Genomic DNA, 13,196 nt, shown 5'->3' with positions numbered 1-13,196 from the left:
GAAAATAGATTAGTATGAACACTAGTTTTAAAATAATGATTTTAGTGTTTACCTGCACAGCAAAGGTGCCGAGGACGATGGAGCAGAAGATGGGGTTTCCAAAGATTCCATCGAAAACATTCCTCTCTCCATGGATCTTACGAGCGTTGATCTCGTTGAAGAGCTGCATGAGGACGAAGGTGTTGAAGATGATGGTGTAGTGCTCCGAGGGGGGGGAGTGCAGGGGGGCGTTCCTCCCGCTGTCGATGTTAAATATGCGCTCGCCTGGAACACAAGAGGAGACGGGTTTATACAGAGGAGGGAGGTCTGGAACACAAGAATTGTATAGAGTTTAGTCGTGGTTTTAATCCTGATTTAGTCCTGGTTTAATTCTGGTGTAGTCCTAGTTCAGTCGTAGTTTAGTTCTGTTTTAGTCAGATTTTAGTTTTCCTCCACCCTCTATCAATAAGTCAGTATCATATATATGCATTTGTGTCTGACCGATGAAGAGAAGGGTGAAGATGATGACAAGCTGGTAGACCCCGTGACCCAGGATGTTCTTCATCATGGTCAGTGAGATCAAAGGGTTGTTCCGGCCGTAGGGTTTCCGTAGCAACAGTGCCTCTGTCGGGGGCTCGGTCGCCAAGGCGAGAGACGCGAAGGTGTCCATGATGAGGTTCACCCAGAGCATCTGCACGGCCTTCAGCGGGGAGTCCTAAAAGAACACAAAAAACTACTTAAATAAAAACAAAAAACAAAATATACATAAACTAAAACATCTGCACGGCCTACAACGAAGAGTCCTGGTCACGTTCACATCAGCATAGACTGTATATATAAATGGACATAGCTAATCTGATCGCTGCCGTGTTCCAAATAGCCATCCAGACTCCAGTTCACTTTACACTGAAAAACTGTGTCCCCTCTCTCTGTAACTGCAGCTGTAAGGCTTGTCATTTTGGTCTTTTGTAGTAAGCTGCTCTACATGATCCTGGTATTTTTATTGCACTATTTTGTCTGTAAATCAAGATATGAACATTAATTACAGATAAAACTGCCCTCTTTCCCCGAGGTCACTCTCGCTAGTGTTAGCAACAGGTGTGATTTACAGCATTTCTAAGTGCCAGCTCCTTGTTAAACCAGTGGTGCAGACGGGAAGGTGCGTTACCTTCAACAGCCTGGTTCCAGGTTTAGTCTTTGGTTACTATGATACTTGCGGTTGGAATTCCAAATATGGAACTTGAAATGTGCCTCTATAACTGCTCTAGCCTCAATGAACTTCATTTGACTGGAGCCGAACGCTGTGGGTGACGTCACACTCACTAAGTCCATGTCTTTACACAGTGTATGGTTTAACCTGAGCTGAAGACAGATCAGAGTTCTATGGTGGAGTTTGCCGTGTAACTGTCAGATGCAGATGTGTTGATCTGGTTTATGGTTAATATCTTTGTAATTCCTGGACCTATCGCATGAAACGAAACTGGCACAAAGTTAAAGGTCTTCTCTGTCAAGATAAACAAACAAAATTCAAAGCATTTTTCACAAACGCTTCAGAAAGTGGAGCCATTTTTCAACCCCAAAAGATGTGAGTGTCGTCAGCTGAAAGGACTTGGATTGATAAGATTAATATGACAAGTTTGTGGAGCAGATCCCACAGCCTCCCTATTGTATTTCCTTCTGTTCAGTCCTAGTTTAGCCCTGTTTGAGTCCTGATTTAGTCCTAGTTGAGTCTAGGTTCATAGTATTTGCTCATGTTTACTATATATGTTTCCTTCTGTTGTTTATGCTTTGACCTTTACTGGAGCGTGTGACCTCTGCAGTGTGGTACTCGACCATGTCAGGTCAGATAGACCATAACTGTGTGAGTTTACATAGAAACACAGAGAAACGCACTTCTGTCTCTGTGAGTTAGACTGAAGCATCTTTACTCCTGATGACACGGAGGCTGATCTGTCACATCTCCACATGTCCAACCAGACTGACACAGCCAACATGAACTACAGCAAAAACGAGTTTAGACCGGGCTTAGACCGGGAGCCTAGTTTAGTCCTGGTTTAGGCCTGTTATAGTCCTAGTTTAATCCTGGTTCATTCCTGGTTTAGGCCAGTTTAGTCCTTCTTTAGTCCTGCTTTAATGCCAGTTTAGTCTTGGTTTAGTCCTGGTTTAGTCCTGGTTTAGCCCTGGTTTAGTCCTGGTTTAGCCCTGGTTTAATCCAGGTTCAGTCCTGGTTCAGTCCTGGTTCAGTCCTGGTCTAGTCCTAGTCTAGTCCTGGTCTAGTCCTGTTTTAGACCTGCTCTACTCCTGGTTTAGTCCTGGTTTAGCCATGGTTCAGCCCTGGTTTAGTCCTGGTTTAGTCCTGGTTTAGTCCTGGTTTAATCCTGGTTTAGTCCTGGTTTAGCTCTGGTTTAGCCCTGGTTTAATCCTGGTTCAGTCCTGGTCTAGTCCTGGTCTAGTCCTGTTTTAGACCTGCTCTACTCCTGGTTTAGTCCTGGTCTAGTTCTGGTTCAGTACCTGTGTGATGCACGCCCCTGTGAAGGCTACGATCACGGCCACAACGTTGACCGTGAGCTGAAACTGGAGGAACTTGGAGATGGAGTCGTAGACGTTTCGGCCCCACATCACGGCTTTAACGATGCTCGAGAAATTATCGTCTGTCAGGATGATGTCAGACGCCTCCTTCGCCACATCTGTGCCCGCTATGCCCTGAGAGAGAGGGAGGGGGGAGGAAGAGAGGGAGGGAGAGAGTGGGAGGAAGAGAGAGAGGGAAGAAGGGAGAGAGAGGGACAGAGGGAGAGAGGGGGAGGGAGAGAGAGAGGGAGGAAGAGAGGGTGAGAAGGAGAGAGGAAGGGAGGGAGAGAGAAGGAAAGAGAGGGGGGAGAGTCAAAAAAAGAGAGAGGAAGAGAGAGAGGAGAGGGGAAGGAAGTGAGAGGAAGATATGGAGGGAGAGAGGGAGGAGGAAAGAGGAGGCAGAAGAGTAAAAGAAAGGGAGAGGAAGAGCAGGAGAGAGAGAGAAGGGGGGAAGGGAGGGAGAGAGGGAGGAAGGGAGGGAAGGAGGGAAGGGGGAAGAGTAAGGGAGAGGAGGAAAGAAAGGGGGAGGAAGAGTCAAAGAAAGAGAGGAGGGAGGGGGAGAAAGAGAGGGAGGGAGGGAGGGAGGGAGGAGGAAGAGAGGGGGAGGAAGAGTCAAAGAAAGAGAGGAGGGAGGGGGAGAAAGAGAGGGAGGGAGGGAGGGAGGGAGGGAGAGAGAAAAGAGTGGAGAGAACGGTAGGAGAGAGAGGAGAAAGAGAAAAAGACCGATGGAGGAGGAGAGGAGGGAGAGGAGGGGGAGTGGAGGAGATTGAAGGAGTCAAGGGGAGAGGAGAGAAAGGAGAGAGAAGGAGAGAAAAGTGAGGGAGGAAGAGAGAGAGAAAAAAGAAAGAGTGGAGAGAAGAGAGCAAGGTAGGAGGGAGAGAAGAGGGAGAGGAGAGAAAGGAAAAAGAGAGGAGAAGAAAGAGGAGAGAGAGGCAAGAGAAAGAGAAGGAAATGGAGAGGAGAGAAGGAACAGAGAGCAAAGGAAAGAAAGAGGGAGGGGAGAGAGAGAAGGGGAGAGAAAGAGAGTGGGGGTGAAGGCAGATGAGGGGAGAAGAGGAACAAAGGAGAGGGAAAAGAGTAGGTGAGAGGGAGTGAGGTGAGAGAAAAGGGAAGGGGAGGAAGGGAAGAATCAAAAGTAGAGCGAAGGAAAGAGCGAAAAAGAAATGAGAGAAAGAGAGAGGTGAGCAGAGGGAGAGAAGGAGAGATAAAAAGAAAAAAGAGAAAGAGCAGAGAGCAGAGGGAGAGAAAGAGAGATTAAAAAGAAAGAAGAGAAAGAGAGAGGGGAGCAGAGGAAGAGAAAGAGAGAGACACGTTATGATTCATCCAAATGTTGAAGTCATCTGTCCAGTCTCTGCTGCGATGAGTGAACTGTTTGCTCTAGTACAGTTATGGCTGTGGTCAAATTTGAAAGTGAAAGTAAAAAGAGCTCTATAAACAAACAGAATATTAAATTGTTACCATGGCGAATCCCACATCGGCCTTCTTTAGCGCGGGACCGTCGTTGGTTCCGTCTCCGGTCACTGCTACCACCTGCCTCTGCTCCAAGATGCTACTGTCGATGATGCCTGGAGAAACGAGACAATCCATTGCTTCAGGACTCAAAGTCTGGTTTAGTCCTGGTTTAGTCCTGGCTTAGTCCTGGCTTAGTCCTGGCTTAGTCCTGGCTTAGTCCTGGCTTAGTCCTGGCTTAGTCCTGGCTTAGTCCTGGCTTAGTCCTGGCTTAGTCCTGGCTTAGTCCTGGCTTAGTCCTGGCTTAGACCGGGTTCAGTTCTGTTTTAGTTGTGGTGTAGTCCTGGTTCAGTCCTAGCTTCGTCTTGTTTAGTCCTGGCTTAGTCCTGGTTTCATAACTATAACTCATTTTTAGGTCTGATTCAGTCCTGCTCCCGCCTGCTTGTGTCTGCTCTTGTCTACTTCCATCTGCTCCTGTCTGCCACACTCACCTTTGACCAGTGTGTGCTTGTCTGTGGGGGAGGATCGTGCCAGCACTCGGAGTTTGGGCCAGATTTTGTCGATTCTCTCTTGTTCGATCTGTGAAAACAAAAATGAACATATATTATATTCAACCAGGAAAGTCCCAGGGAGATTCTGAATCTCTTTTTAGTGGAGTCCTGGTCCACTGTGAACTCCACTGTGTGACCCCTATAACCGCTGACCTCTCCCTTCTTGTTGTAGATGCATTGGTTGAAGTCCTTTCCCTCTAGACCAGGGGTCACCAACCTTTTTTAACCTGAGAGCTACTTTATGGGCACTGAGTCATACAAAGGGCTACCAGTTTGAGACGCTCTTCTGAAATAACACATTTTCTCAGTTTGCCTTTAGTTATACATTATTAATAATGATAAATGATAATCATCTATGTGAACACACTGATCACGTTGCGTTGTGTGACTTTTTCACCGGTGTCGTGAAAAAAGCCTGTTGTTTACCCAAAGCTGCGTTTAGCTCGCATAGTGTGCGTCCCCATGGGGAGTGCGCGTCCCTGTGGGTAGTTAGTGTGGAGTTTTGTGAGACGTGGTGAAGTGTCCCTCCACATTGTGCCGCTTTGCCGTCACCACAGTCGCTCCACAGATGAGATACGCGCAGGTTTCTTTTACAGTCTTAAATCGTTGTGAAAGTGATCTCTTTATTTTCTACCATGTTTTGGAGTAAGAAACTGCATTCAGCGCATCCTCACAGCGCTCGCGAGCGGAGCACTGTCACGCGTACAATACTGACCTTTGAAGTGAGTAGGTCAAAGTTCACCTTAACTTATCTAAACTTCACGTATAATGAACATATGTTTAAGATATTGTCATTTTTAAATCTATATAAACGCAAGGGTGATTAAAAAAATATAGCAACAGAATAAAATTAAATTTTAGATGCAGCTCATTAGTGAGTTGTGCTATTTTTAGAACCGGTCTGCGGGCGACTCATGTGGGGCTTGGGGGTGACATGGCGCCCGCGGGCACAAGTTTGGTGACCCCTGCTCTAGACAGATGAAGTCATCTCCTGGTTGTGTGAACTCTCACCCTCTATGTGACCTCTGTGTGACCCCTGTGTGACCCCTGACCTCTTCCTTCTTGTTGCTGATGTGTCGTTTTAAGTCCTTCCCCTCCAGACAGATGAAGTTGTCTCCTGGGTGTGTGAACCCTGACACCTCCCTCTGACCCCTGTGTGGCCTCTGTGTGACCCCTGTGTGACCTCTGACCTCTCCCTTCTCGTTGCGGATGCGTCGGTTGAAGTCTTTCCCCTCCAGACAGATGAAGTCGTCTCCTGGGTGGATGATGCCACACTTTGCTGCGATGGCTCTGGCCGTGTTGATGTTGTCTCCTGTGACCATCCTCACCGTGATTCCCGCTCGCTGGCACTTCCTGATGGCCTCTGGGACCTACAGCACAGGGATCAGGTTTGGGTCACTCAGGGTCATTCAGGCTTGTAAAACACTTAGCTTTGTTAAGTTTAAGCCACCATGAGTAATTAGACTGGGCAAACCTGTTGTATTCTCACACTTCACCCTGAGATACTGTCTACATTGCTGCTTCCTGATAGTGTGCCAGCTTTGGCCTAACAGAAGAAAACCAGAGGTCTAATGGTAACAAAAAATCCAATAAACTTACAGATGGTAACTTTAAATCACCCCCTTATGAAATAATAAAAGATGCAAAACACTGCAGGAAGGAACAAGAGCTAAAAAAAAAAGTCTGCATCAGCCCCTCTGACCACCACCAACCACACACTGCTCACACAGGCGAAGAGGGAAAAGTGTCTTGCCCAAAGATCGTACACACTTGTCCTAGTGGGAACTGAATGCTGACCTTCTGGTTGGAGGGTAAATGCTGATGAATATACATTTTTCAGTGAAGCAGGCAGAAGGCTGTGATAAACACCTGTTCAATGTTCAAATGATTCACCCTCAGAGACAAACAAAACCAGTTAAATCTGTCTTTGGGTTATGATGACCCCAAGTACAGCGCCACCCGTCTGTGGCCTTTGAATACATGTGGATGAGTGTGGAGACGTATCTCATCCGACCCCTAGATAAACATATAAACCCTCTCTGTAGTAAGTCTGTGTATATAGTACTTTACCTCAGGTCTAACAGGGTCTTCTATCCACACCACAGTGATGCAGGTCAGTCTTTTGGTTATATATTTCTTGTATTATTATGATAGATCTTGTGTTATACATATATTAACATCTCTTGTTGTATATATATCATGTACCTCAGGTCTGACAGGGTCTTCTATCCCGACCACAGTGATGCAGGTGAGCTCGGTTACGATCTCGGCCTCATTGTCCCAGTCGGGCTCTGGGTTTGGGGACAGGTCTCTGTAGGCAATGCAGATGGTTCTCAGGCCCTCACAAGCCATTGGCTCAATGACCTGCAACAAAGGACCAATGAAAACACATCAGGAACAATGGAGACAAACTGTTTAGAGCGGAACAATTTGGGAAAAATAATAGAATTGTGATGTCACTTCCTGGTCCATCAGCTGATTGAAAGGTCATAAACATGGATTTACAGATATAATTGTGACAGAAAGTGCACGAGGAAAGTTGAGGTAAGACACTAAACTAGGCTAAGCTAATACTGCATTCAAAAGACCCTTAAACTCCCTCTCCCTCCTGACCCCTGCATGACGTCTGACCTCTCTCTTCTCAGTTGAAGTCTTTTCTCTCCAGAGAGATGAAGTCGTCTCCCGGGTGTGTGAAGTCTGACCCCTCCCTCTGACCCCTGTGGGAACCTGTGTGACTGACCTGTGTGTGACTGAGCTAAGCTACGGTTAGCAGTGACAGTTTGTGAAATATACACACTGGTAATCCTATGTTACGCCAGGAGTAGCAGTGGGCAACCTTCACCAGATGATGGCAGCGTTCAGACAGATTTATAAAACACACCTGAAATCCTACTGCAACAGAGTGCCCCCTAGCTTCAACCCCGAGACCAGTATTTTCCAGAGGGTGTACGAACGGATGACTGCCTGCAATACATTATTTAACATTTGAGATACTGAAATATTAAGTTTATTTAAAGGGCCACTATGTAACTTGTTCAGGGGACGCTGCGCCATCAGCTTGTTTCAATAGAGATGCAACTGTTTTGCCTGGAATGTTCGGTAGTAGGGGATTACACTTGACTATCATGCATGCACAAGTATCACATACTAATCGATACTAAAACTAGTATCGAAATTAGACCCTCATTTGAGCAGATATCGATACTAAAAAAGTCCCATTGACAGGACAGAAATGACCCTTCCCTGAATATCTTTAGAATGATCTTGAGCTGTATCAGAACAAGTATAAGACACATAGACTAGTATACACCCATGGAACACTATGAACCTACTGGACACTGAGGGATTACACAGATATAAGGACACATGGGAATATGAAAAGAAAGTACAAACATTTAATGGGTAAAATCACATTCTATTGTCTAAAGAAAGAGTGTTTTATTATCATCGTGGTAACGGGAATCGGTATCTCGGTATAAACGGTTAATCTCGCAGCCCTAACCCAGTTTACATAATTCCTAATGATGATCTTGATTTGATTTCTCCGTTCTTCCCTTTCATAACCTCATTCTGGAGCAGCCCGGAGACACTGGTCTAAATAAGAGATGAGACACAGCTCCATGGGACAAAGTTGTGGAAGTGATTTTACTCAAGGCTCAAGTGAGGCCGATCAGATGAGGTAATGGTGCTGCCTGTGTTCTGACCTTGTTCAGCCCTCTCCAGGTCTGAGCTCGACTCTGGGACAGGAATATGGTTTTAAAGTCTGTTTTGTGTTGTCATATTTGTTTTGTTTATGTCTTAATGTTAAAGAGGGGGTATTTTACTTATATGGGGTATTAACAAAAACACATAACATTTAGATCACCATGTTTCCTTTTATTCTTTTGAAAATGTTAGATTCGCCCAAAAAAGTATTAACCTGTTTTATTAAGTTTCACTTTCATTTTTGATACTCTGAGTCTTCCCTCCCTCCCTCTGGACTAAGTCACTCCCCCTTCAGAGCACTATCACAACACTATCAATGTGCATTCCACTGATGAAACTACTGCACATCACATCAGGTTTGTGAAGTTGTAGTGTACAGTTTTGTATCATGTTTTTGTGTATTTATGGAGAATTGTTATGTGGGAGCATGGGTGGGCGGAGCCTTGTACAGAATCTTACAGCTAGCTGTAAGGAGGGTTTGAACAGGGCTTGGGAGAGATCGCTAACTAGCATGGATGGCATCTAAAACCTCTAGAACATGGGAGAAACAAATACAAAAAGTTAATTTTGTGTAATATTATTTACATTTAACATATACCAAAGCAAAAAGGTTGTTATTGCTGTGTACCTGTTTAACCATCTCGTCTCTGTCTCGGGGGCGGAAACTACGTGGCTCTCCGTTGGCGTCCAGGATATACGAACATCTGAACATAAAAACACAGATAAACATGAGATTCTGTCCATTCTTACTTTCACTTTCACTTTAGTTTGAATGTAAACATATTTGAGCTGACTTTTTGAGCATGATCTCAGAGGCTCCTTTACTGTAGAGACGAAACGTGCCGTCTGACAGTTTGATCACGGTGCTCATGGACTTACGCACAGAGTTAAACGTGTAGACCTGAAACAGAGTACACAACTGAGTCAGATGCCCTCCCATCCTCCTACATCCCTGTGTGTCAAAAAAGGATATAAACAAGAGACTAAATCATGTCTTAAAACCAGGATTAGACTAGGGACTAAACCAAGACTAAACCAAGACTAAAGCAGGTCTAAACCAGGACTAAACCAAGACTAAACTGTGACTAAACTAGGTCTAAACCAGGACTAAACCAAGACTAAACTATGACTTCACAAAGACTAAACCAGGTCAAAAACCAGGACTAAGCCAGATCTAAACCAGGACTACACCATGACTAAACTATGTCAAACCATGACTAAAGCAGGATTAAACCAGGTCTAAATCAGGACTAAACCGGGTCTAAACCAGGTCTGAACCAGGACTAAAACAGGTCTAAGCTAAAGACTAAACTAGGTCTTACCTTGTAGAGTTTCTCCTCTGGGACCTGCTCTCTCACGGGGGCATAGTCTTGTCTCAGGTCCAGGACAAACCCCAGCAGACCACACTCAGTCTTGTTTCCCACTTGTTTGGCCAGACCTCCCTCCACATCAGGTGGCTGAGAGGGACGACAACAGGTCAAGAGACACACAAAACACCGCTTTGTCTAGAAGGTTCCACAGTATGGCATTAAACTTTATATATCCACTGAGACAAGCAGGAGACAACATCAGGCCAAGTTAAAGATCTGGGGTCTCATTTATAAAATGGGCACAATTACAAAAATGTTATGTTTGTGATTTTCTGCATTAAGTTTATGATCTACAAAAAGAAAACTTGACCCAAAAATGAGCCTCTGCTCCAAAAACCCTGAAGGTTGAGCCTCAGGGGTTCAAAGACGAGGATGAAGATATGCGCTCAGACAGACGAGATGTAAGATGTTTGTGTTTGTTTGGTACCATAGACTATATTTATAAATGGACATAGCTAACCTGCTGCGTTCCAAATAGGAAGTGGTCATAGACGCGTTTCCAGCTCCAGCTCCAATCAATTCACTTTACATTGAAAAACTGTGGCCCCTCTCTCTGTAACTCAGGCACCTTCTTTCCCCGAGGTCATTCCTGCTAGCGTTAGCAACAGGTTTGATTGTTCCAAATAGGGAACTCCGCTCCAAATCTGCCCCTATAACTGCTCTAGCCTGAATCAGCTTCATTTGGAGCTGAACGCTGTGGCTGATGTCACACTCACTTAGTCCACTTCTTTATACAGTCTATGGTTGGTACAGACACTTTCAGTTTGAATTTCATGTAAATAAGCTAGATCTGTGGAATAGAGACACCGTTCACAGTAAGAATGGATGTTCCTGATTATTCCTTTAATTACTGCCACAGTGGAACACCCTATCTAAAAAGTTACATAGTGTTTTTTTGTTTTTTTTATTATTATTATAGCTACCACTCAACTGAGCAAGTATTTTATCATGCCAAAGATATGAATCTAAAGTACACACAGTTATAGTTGATGTTAGCACTCACCAGGATCTTGGAGGTGTAGGCGCTGTTGATGGCGATGGCATGGACCAGAAGATCCAGAGTTTTGGGGCCGATCTGCCCTGGGTCTGGGATCAGTCTGTAGTGCACATCCCCTGGAACAACAAGAACCAGGATCAACCAGGACTAAAGCAGGAGTGAGGCAGAACTAAAATAGGACTAAACCAGGACTAAACCAGGACTAAAGCAAGGCTAAAGTGGGACTACACCAGGACTAAACAGGACTAAACCAGAAATATTTTCATGAAAAGCTGTCTCTGTGTTCTTTGCTCTAATTTCTTTAGGGTGCCAATATCAGCCGAGGACAGAGTGGTTTTTATGTTAACACTACTAAAATACTAAATAAGGAACTGGCCCCTTAAACAGAGTAACACCAGTGTAGTTCTCTCTGTATAATGCCCTCGCTCTCTCTGACACTCTCTGTTTAAATGTGCTCACCGACGTAGGCCTGTACCACAGTCATGCGGTTGGTGGTCAGAGTCCCCGTCTTATCGGAGCAGATGGCAGTGGCGTTGCCCATCGTCTCACAGGCGTCCAGGTGTCGCACCAGGTTATTGTCCTTCATCATTTTCTGTTCAGAGACAAAATAAGACTCAAACAGATGTGTAAAGCAAGGAAACATTTTAAGTTTAAGTTTCAGTCAGAATTCGAGTCCAGAAGTATTTAATGCGACAGATTTACAGATTTACATTTGGTGAGAGAATATCTGTGGTAAATATTTACCACAGATATTTACTTTAAATTAGACCTGTTCTGCAAACTGGACTTTTCAGATCTTTATCCATGTTCTAGTCATTTCTTCTCATTGAGCCTCTGTTTTATTTGGAGTGATTCATGTTTGAGTAATCTTTAATCTCTTATTTTGTCGATCTACCCCTGTTTTCACCTCCACCAGTACACGCCCACTGTGACATATGCACTTTCTCCAGTTTTATATTCATAATCGTTGATACTCGTAGGATTCTGCAACGTCGTGTAGTCATTTTAGTACAAATGAAAAAAAAAAGTGCTGCTCGCTAGTGTGATGTGCAAGTAAGGTAAGAGAGAAGCAACTTTGGACCATTGCAAACTGTTAAAATAAATTAGTCATGTTTTTCACATTTTTTAAATCTCTGTTCTCTCTCTTCTAAGTCAAATATTTGTAAACGGTCACATTTTTATACAGCCACCTTCAAGTCACTCAAAGTGCTTTATATCAAGAAGCCACTCTCCCATTCACACACACATTCACACACCAGTGTACACAGTCACTGGGGACGAGGTGGGTTATGTGTCTTGCTGAGGGACACAACACCAGCATTCATCTGTGGGAGCTGGAATTGCACCGCCAACCTGTGGGTCAGATCTGGCCACACTACTAATGATGTTTAGGTTGAGAGTAGGATTTAAACTGCCAACCTTCAGATCAGAGGACAAATGCTCTACTGACTGAGCCACTGTCCCCCCAACTAAAGTTAGATTTCAGTATCCCTCTTAGTAGTCTCGCAGCTGTATTTCTTGTTACGTCTCATGTGAGCAGTTTACATTACAGTCCTAACACCAGCGTCACTGGGGCTATGTTTTACCCCAGAGACAGAAAAATCAATGTTTACGACTCAAATCGATTTGAAACATGTTCAAGTAAAAGGAAAAGTGCCACATTCACAGCTACAAACCTCGTAAATCAGACAGAACGCTGCGCTAACCCAAGCCACTCACATCTGCATAAACACCCATCTCAGAACATGTCTGTGGAGGTCCAAACTACAGGGTTAACATCTTTTACACAGAATAAGACCCCAGTAGGGACACAGGGAGGGCATCTGAAACACAGGGAGGGCATCTGGGACATAGGGACAGTTAGGTAGTGGAAGCAAATTGAGCTATAAATTGCATTTATCACTATTTCCTATGCATTGAATTTGTTCTTCATGACATAAATAGTTTAAAGAGGCAGTATTTTACTTCTATGGGGTTTTAACTGTAACACATAACATTTAGATCACCGTGTTAACTTTTTTGATTTGAAATAAAAGAAAACATTATTAAACATTCACATGTTTAATAATGTTGCTTCCATTTTTCCCCTCCCTTTTTTCCCCCTCCCTTTGCTCTCTGCACTAAGTCACTCCCCCTTCAGAGCACTATCGCTACACAATCGGCTGCATCCCACTAATGAAACTACAGCACATCACATCAGGTTTGTCAAGTTGCTGTATACAGTTTAGCATCATGTTTTTGTATATTTATGGAGAATTGTGGTGTGGGAGCATGGGTGATGTAGGCTTGTGGGCGGAGCCTTGTACAGAGTCTTACAGCTAAACGTAAGGAGGATTCGAAAAGGGTCCGGGAGAGATCTCTAGATTACTCAAACATGCATGGATGATCTAAAACCTCTTCATGCATGTTTTTGATGAAGGAACAGCGTTAGAATATGAGAGAAAGATAGAAAAGGTAGATTTTGCAGAATACCTCTTCTTTAAAATAAGGTGAAACAACATACACAACTTACATAAACATTTGCTTCCCAAAATATCAAGGAAAATTAGAACCAGACAAATATATCTTGACAACTCT

At 44.2% G+C, this 13,196-nt stretch overlaps 1 protein-coding gene across 2 annotated transcripts in view; it reads right to left on the bottom strand.

Moving 5' to 3' along the window:
• The window catches only part of atp2b3b (ATPase plasma membrane Ca2+ transporting 3b), a 55,245-nt gene that overhangs the window by 13,612 nt on the left and 28,437 nt on the right, over positions 1–13,196 (bottom strand). For both annotated transcript variants that reach the window (XM_055223235.1, XM_055223236.1), the window contains exons 11-22: positions 11,079–11,211; positions 10,626–10,735; positions 9,575–9,709; positions 9,047–9,153; positions 8,881–8,956; positions 6,753–6,911; positions 5,738–5,917; positions 4,488–4,575; positions 4,006–4,112; positions 2,491–2,682; positions 481–694; positions 53–264 (exon numbers count right to left, since the gene is read on the bottom strand). In XM_055223235.1, coding sequence (XP_055079210.1) covers positions 53–264; positions 481–694; positions 2,491–2,682; positions 4,006–4,112; positions 4,488–4,575; positions 5,738–5,917; positions 6,753–6,911; positions 8,881–8,956; positions 9,047–9,153; positions 9,575–9,709; positions 10,626–10,735; positions 11,079–11,211 — 1,713 coding nt within the window. The remainder of the gene's footprint in view (positions 1–52; positions 265–480; positions 695–2,490; positions 2,683–4,005; positions 4,113–4,487; positions 4,576–5,737; positions 5,918–6,752; positions 6,912–8,880; positions 8,957–9,046; positions 9,154–9,574; positions 9,710–10,625; positions 10,736–11,078; positions 11,212–13,196) is intronic.

Source organism: Periophthalmus magnuspinnatus, chromosome 7 (genome assembly GCF_009829125.3).
Source record: "Periophthalmus magnuspinnatus isolate fPerMag1 chromosome 7, fPerMag1.2.pri, whole genome shotgun sequence".
Taxonomy (NCBI): domain Eukaryota; kingdom Metazoa; phylum Chordata; class Actinopteri; order Gobiiformes; family Gobiidae; genus Periophthalmus; species Periophthalmus magnuspinnatus.
The sequence above is the reverse complement of the archived record's forward strand: the minus strand, read 5'-3'. Positions and strand labels throughout refer to the sequence as shown.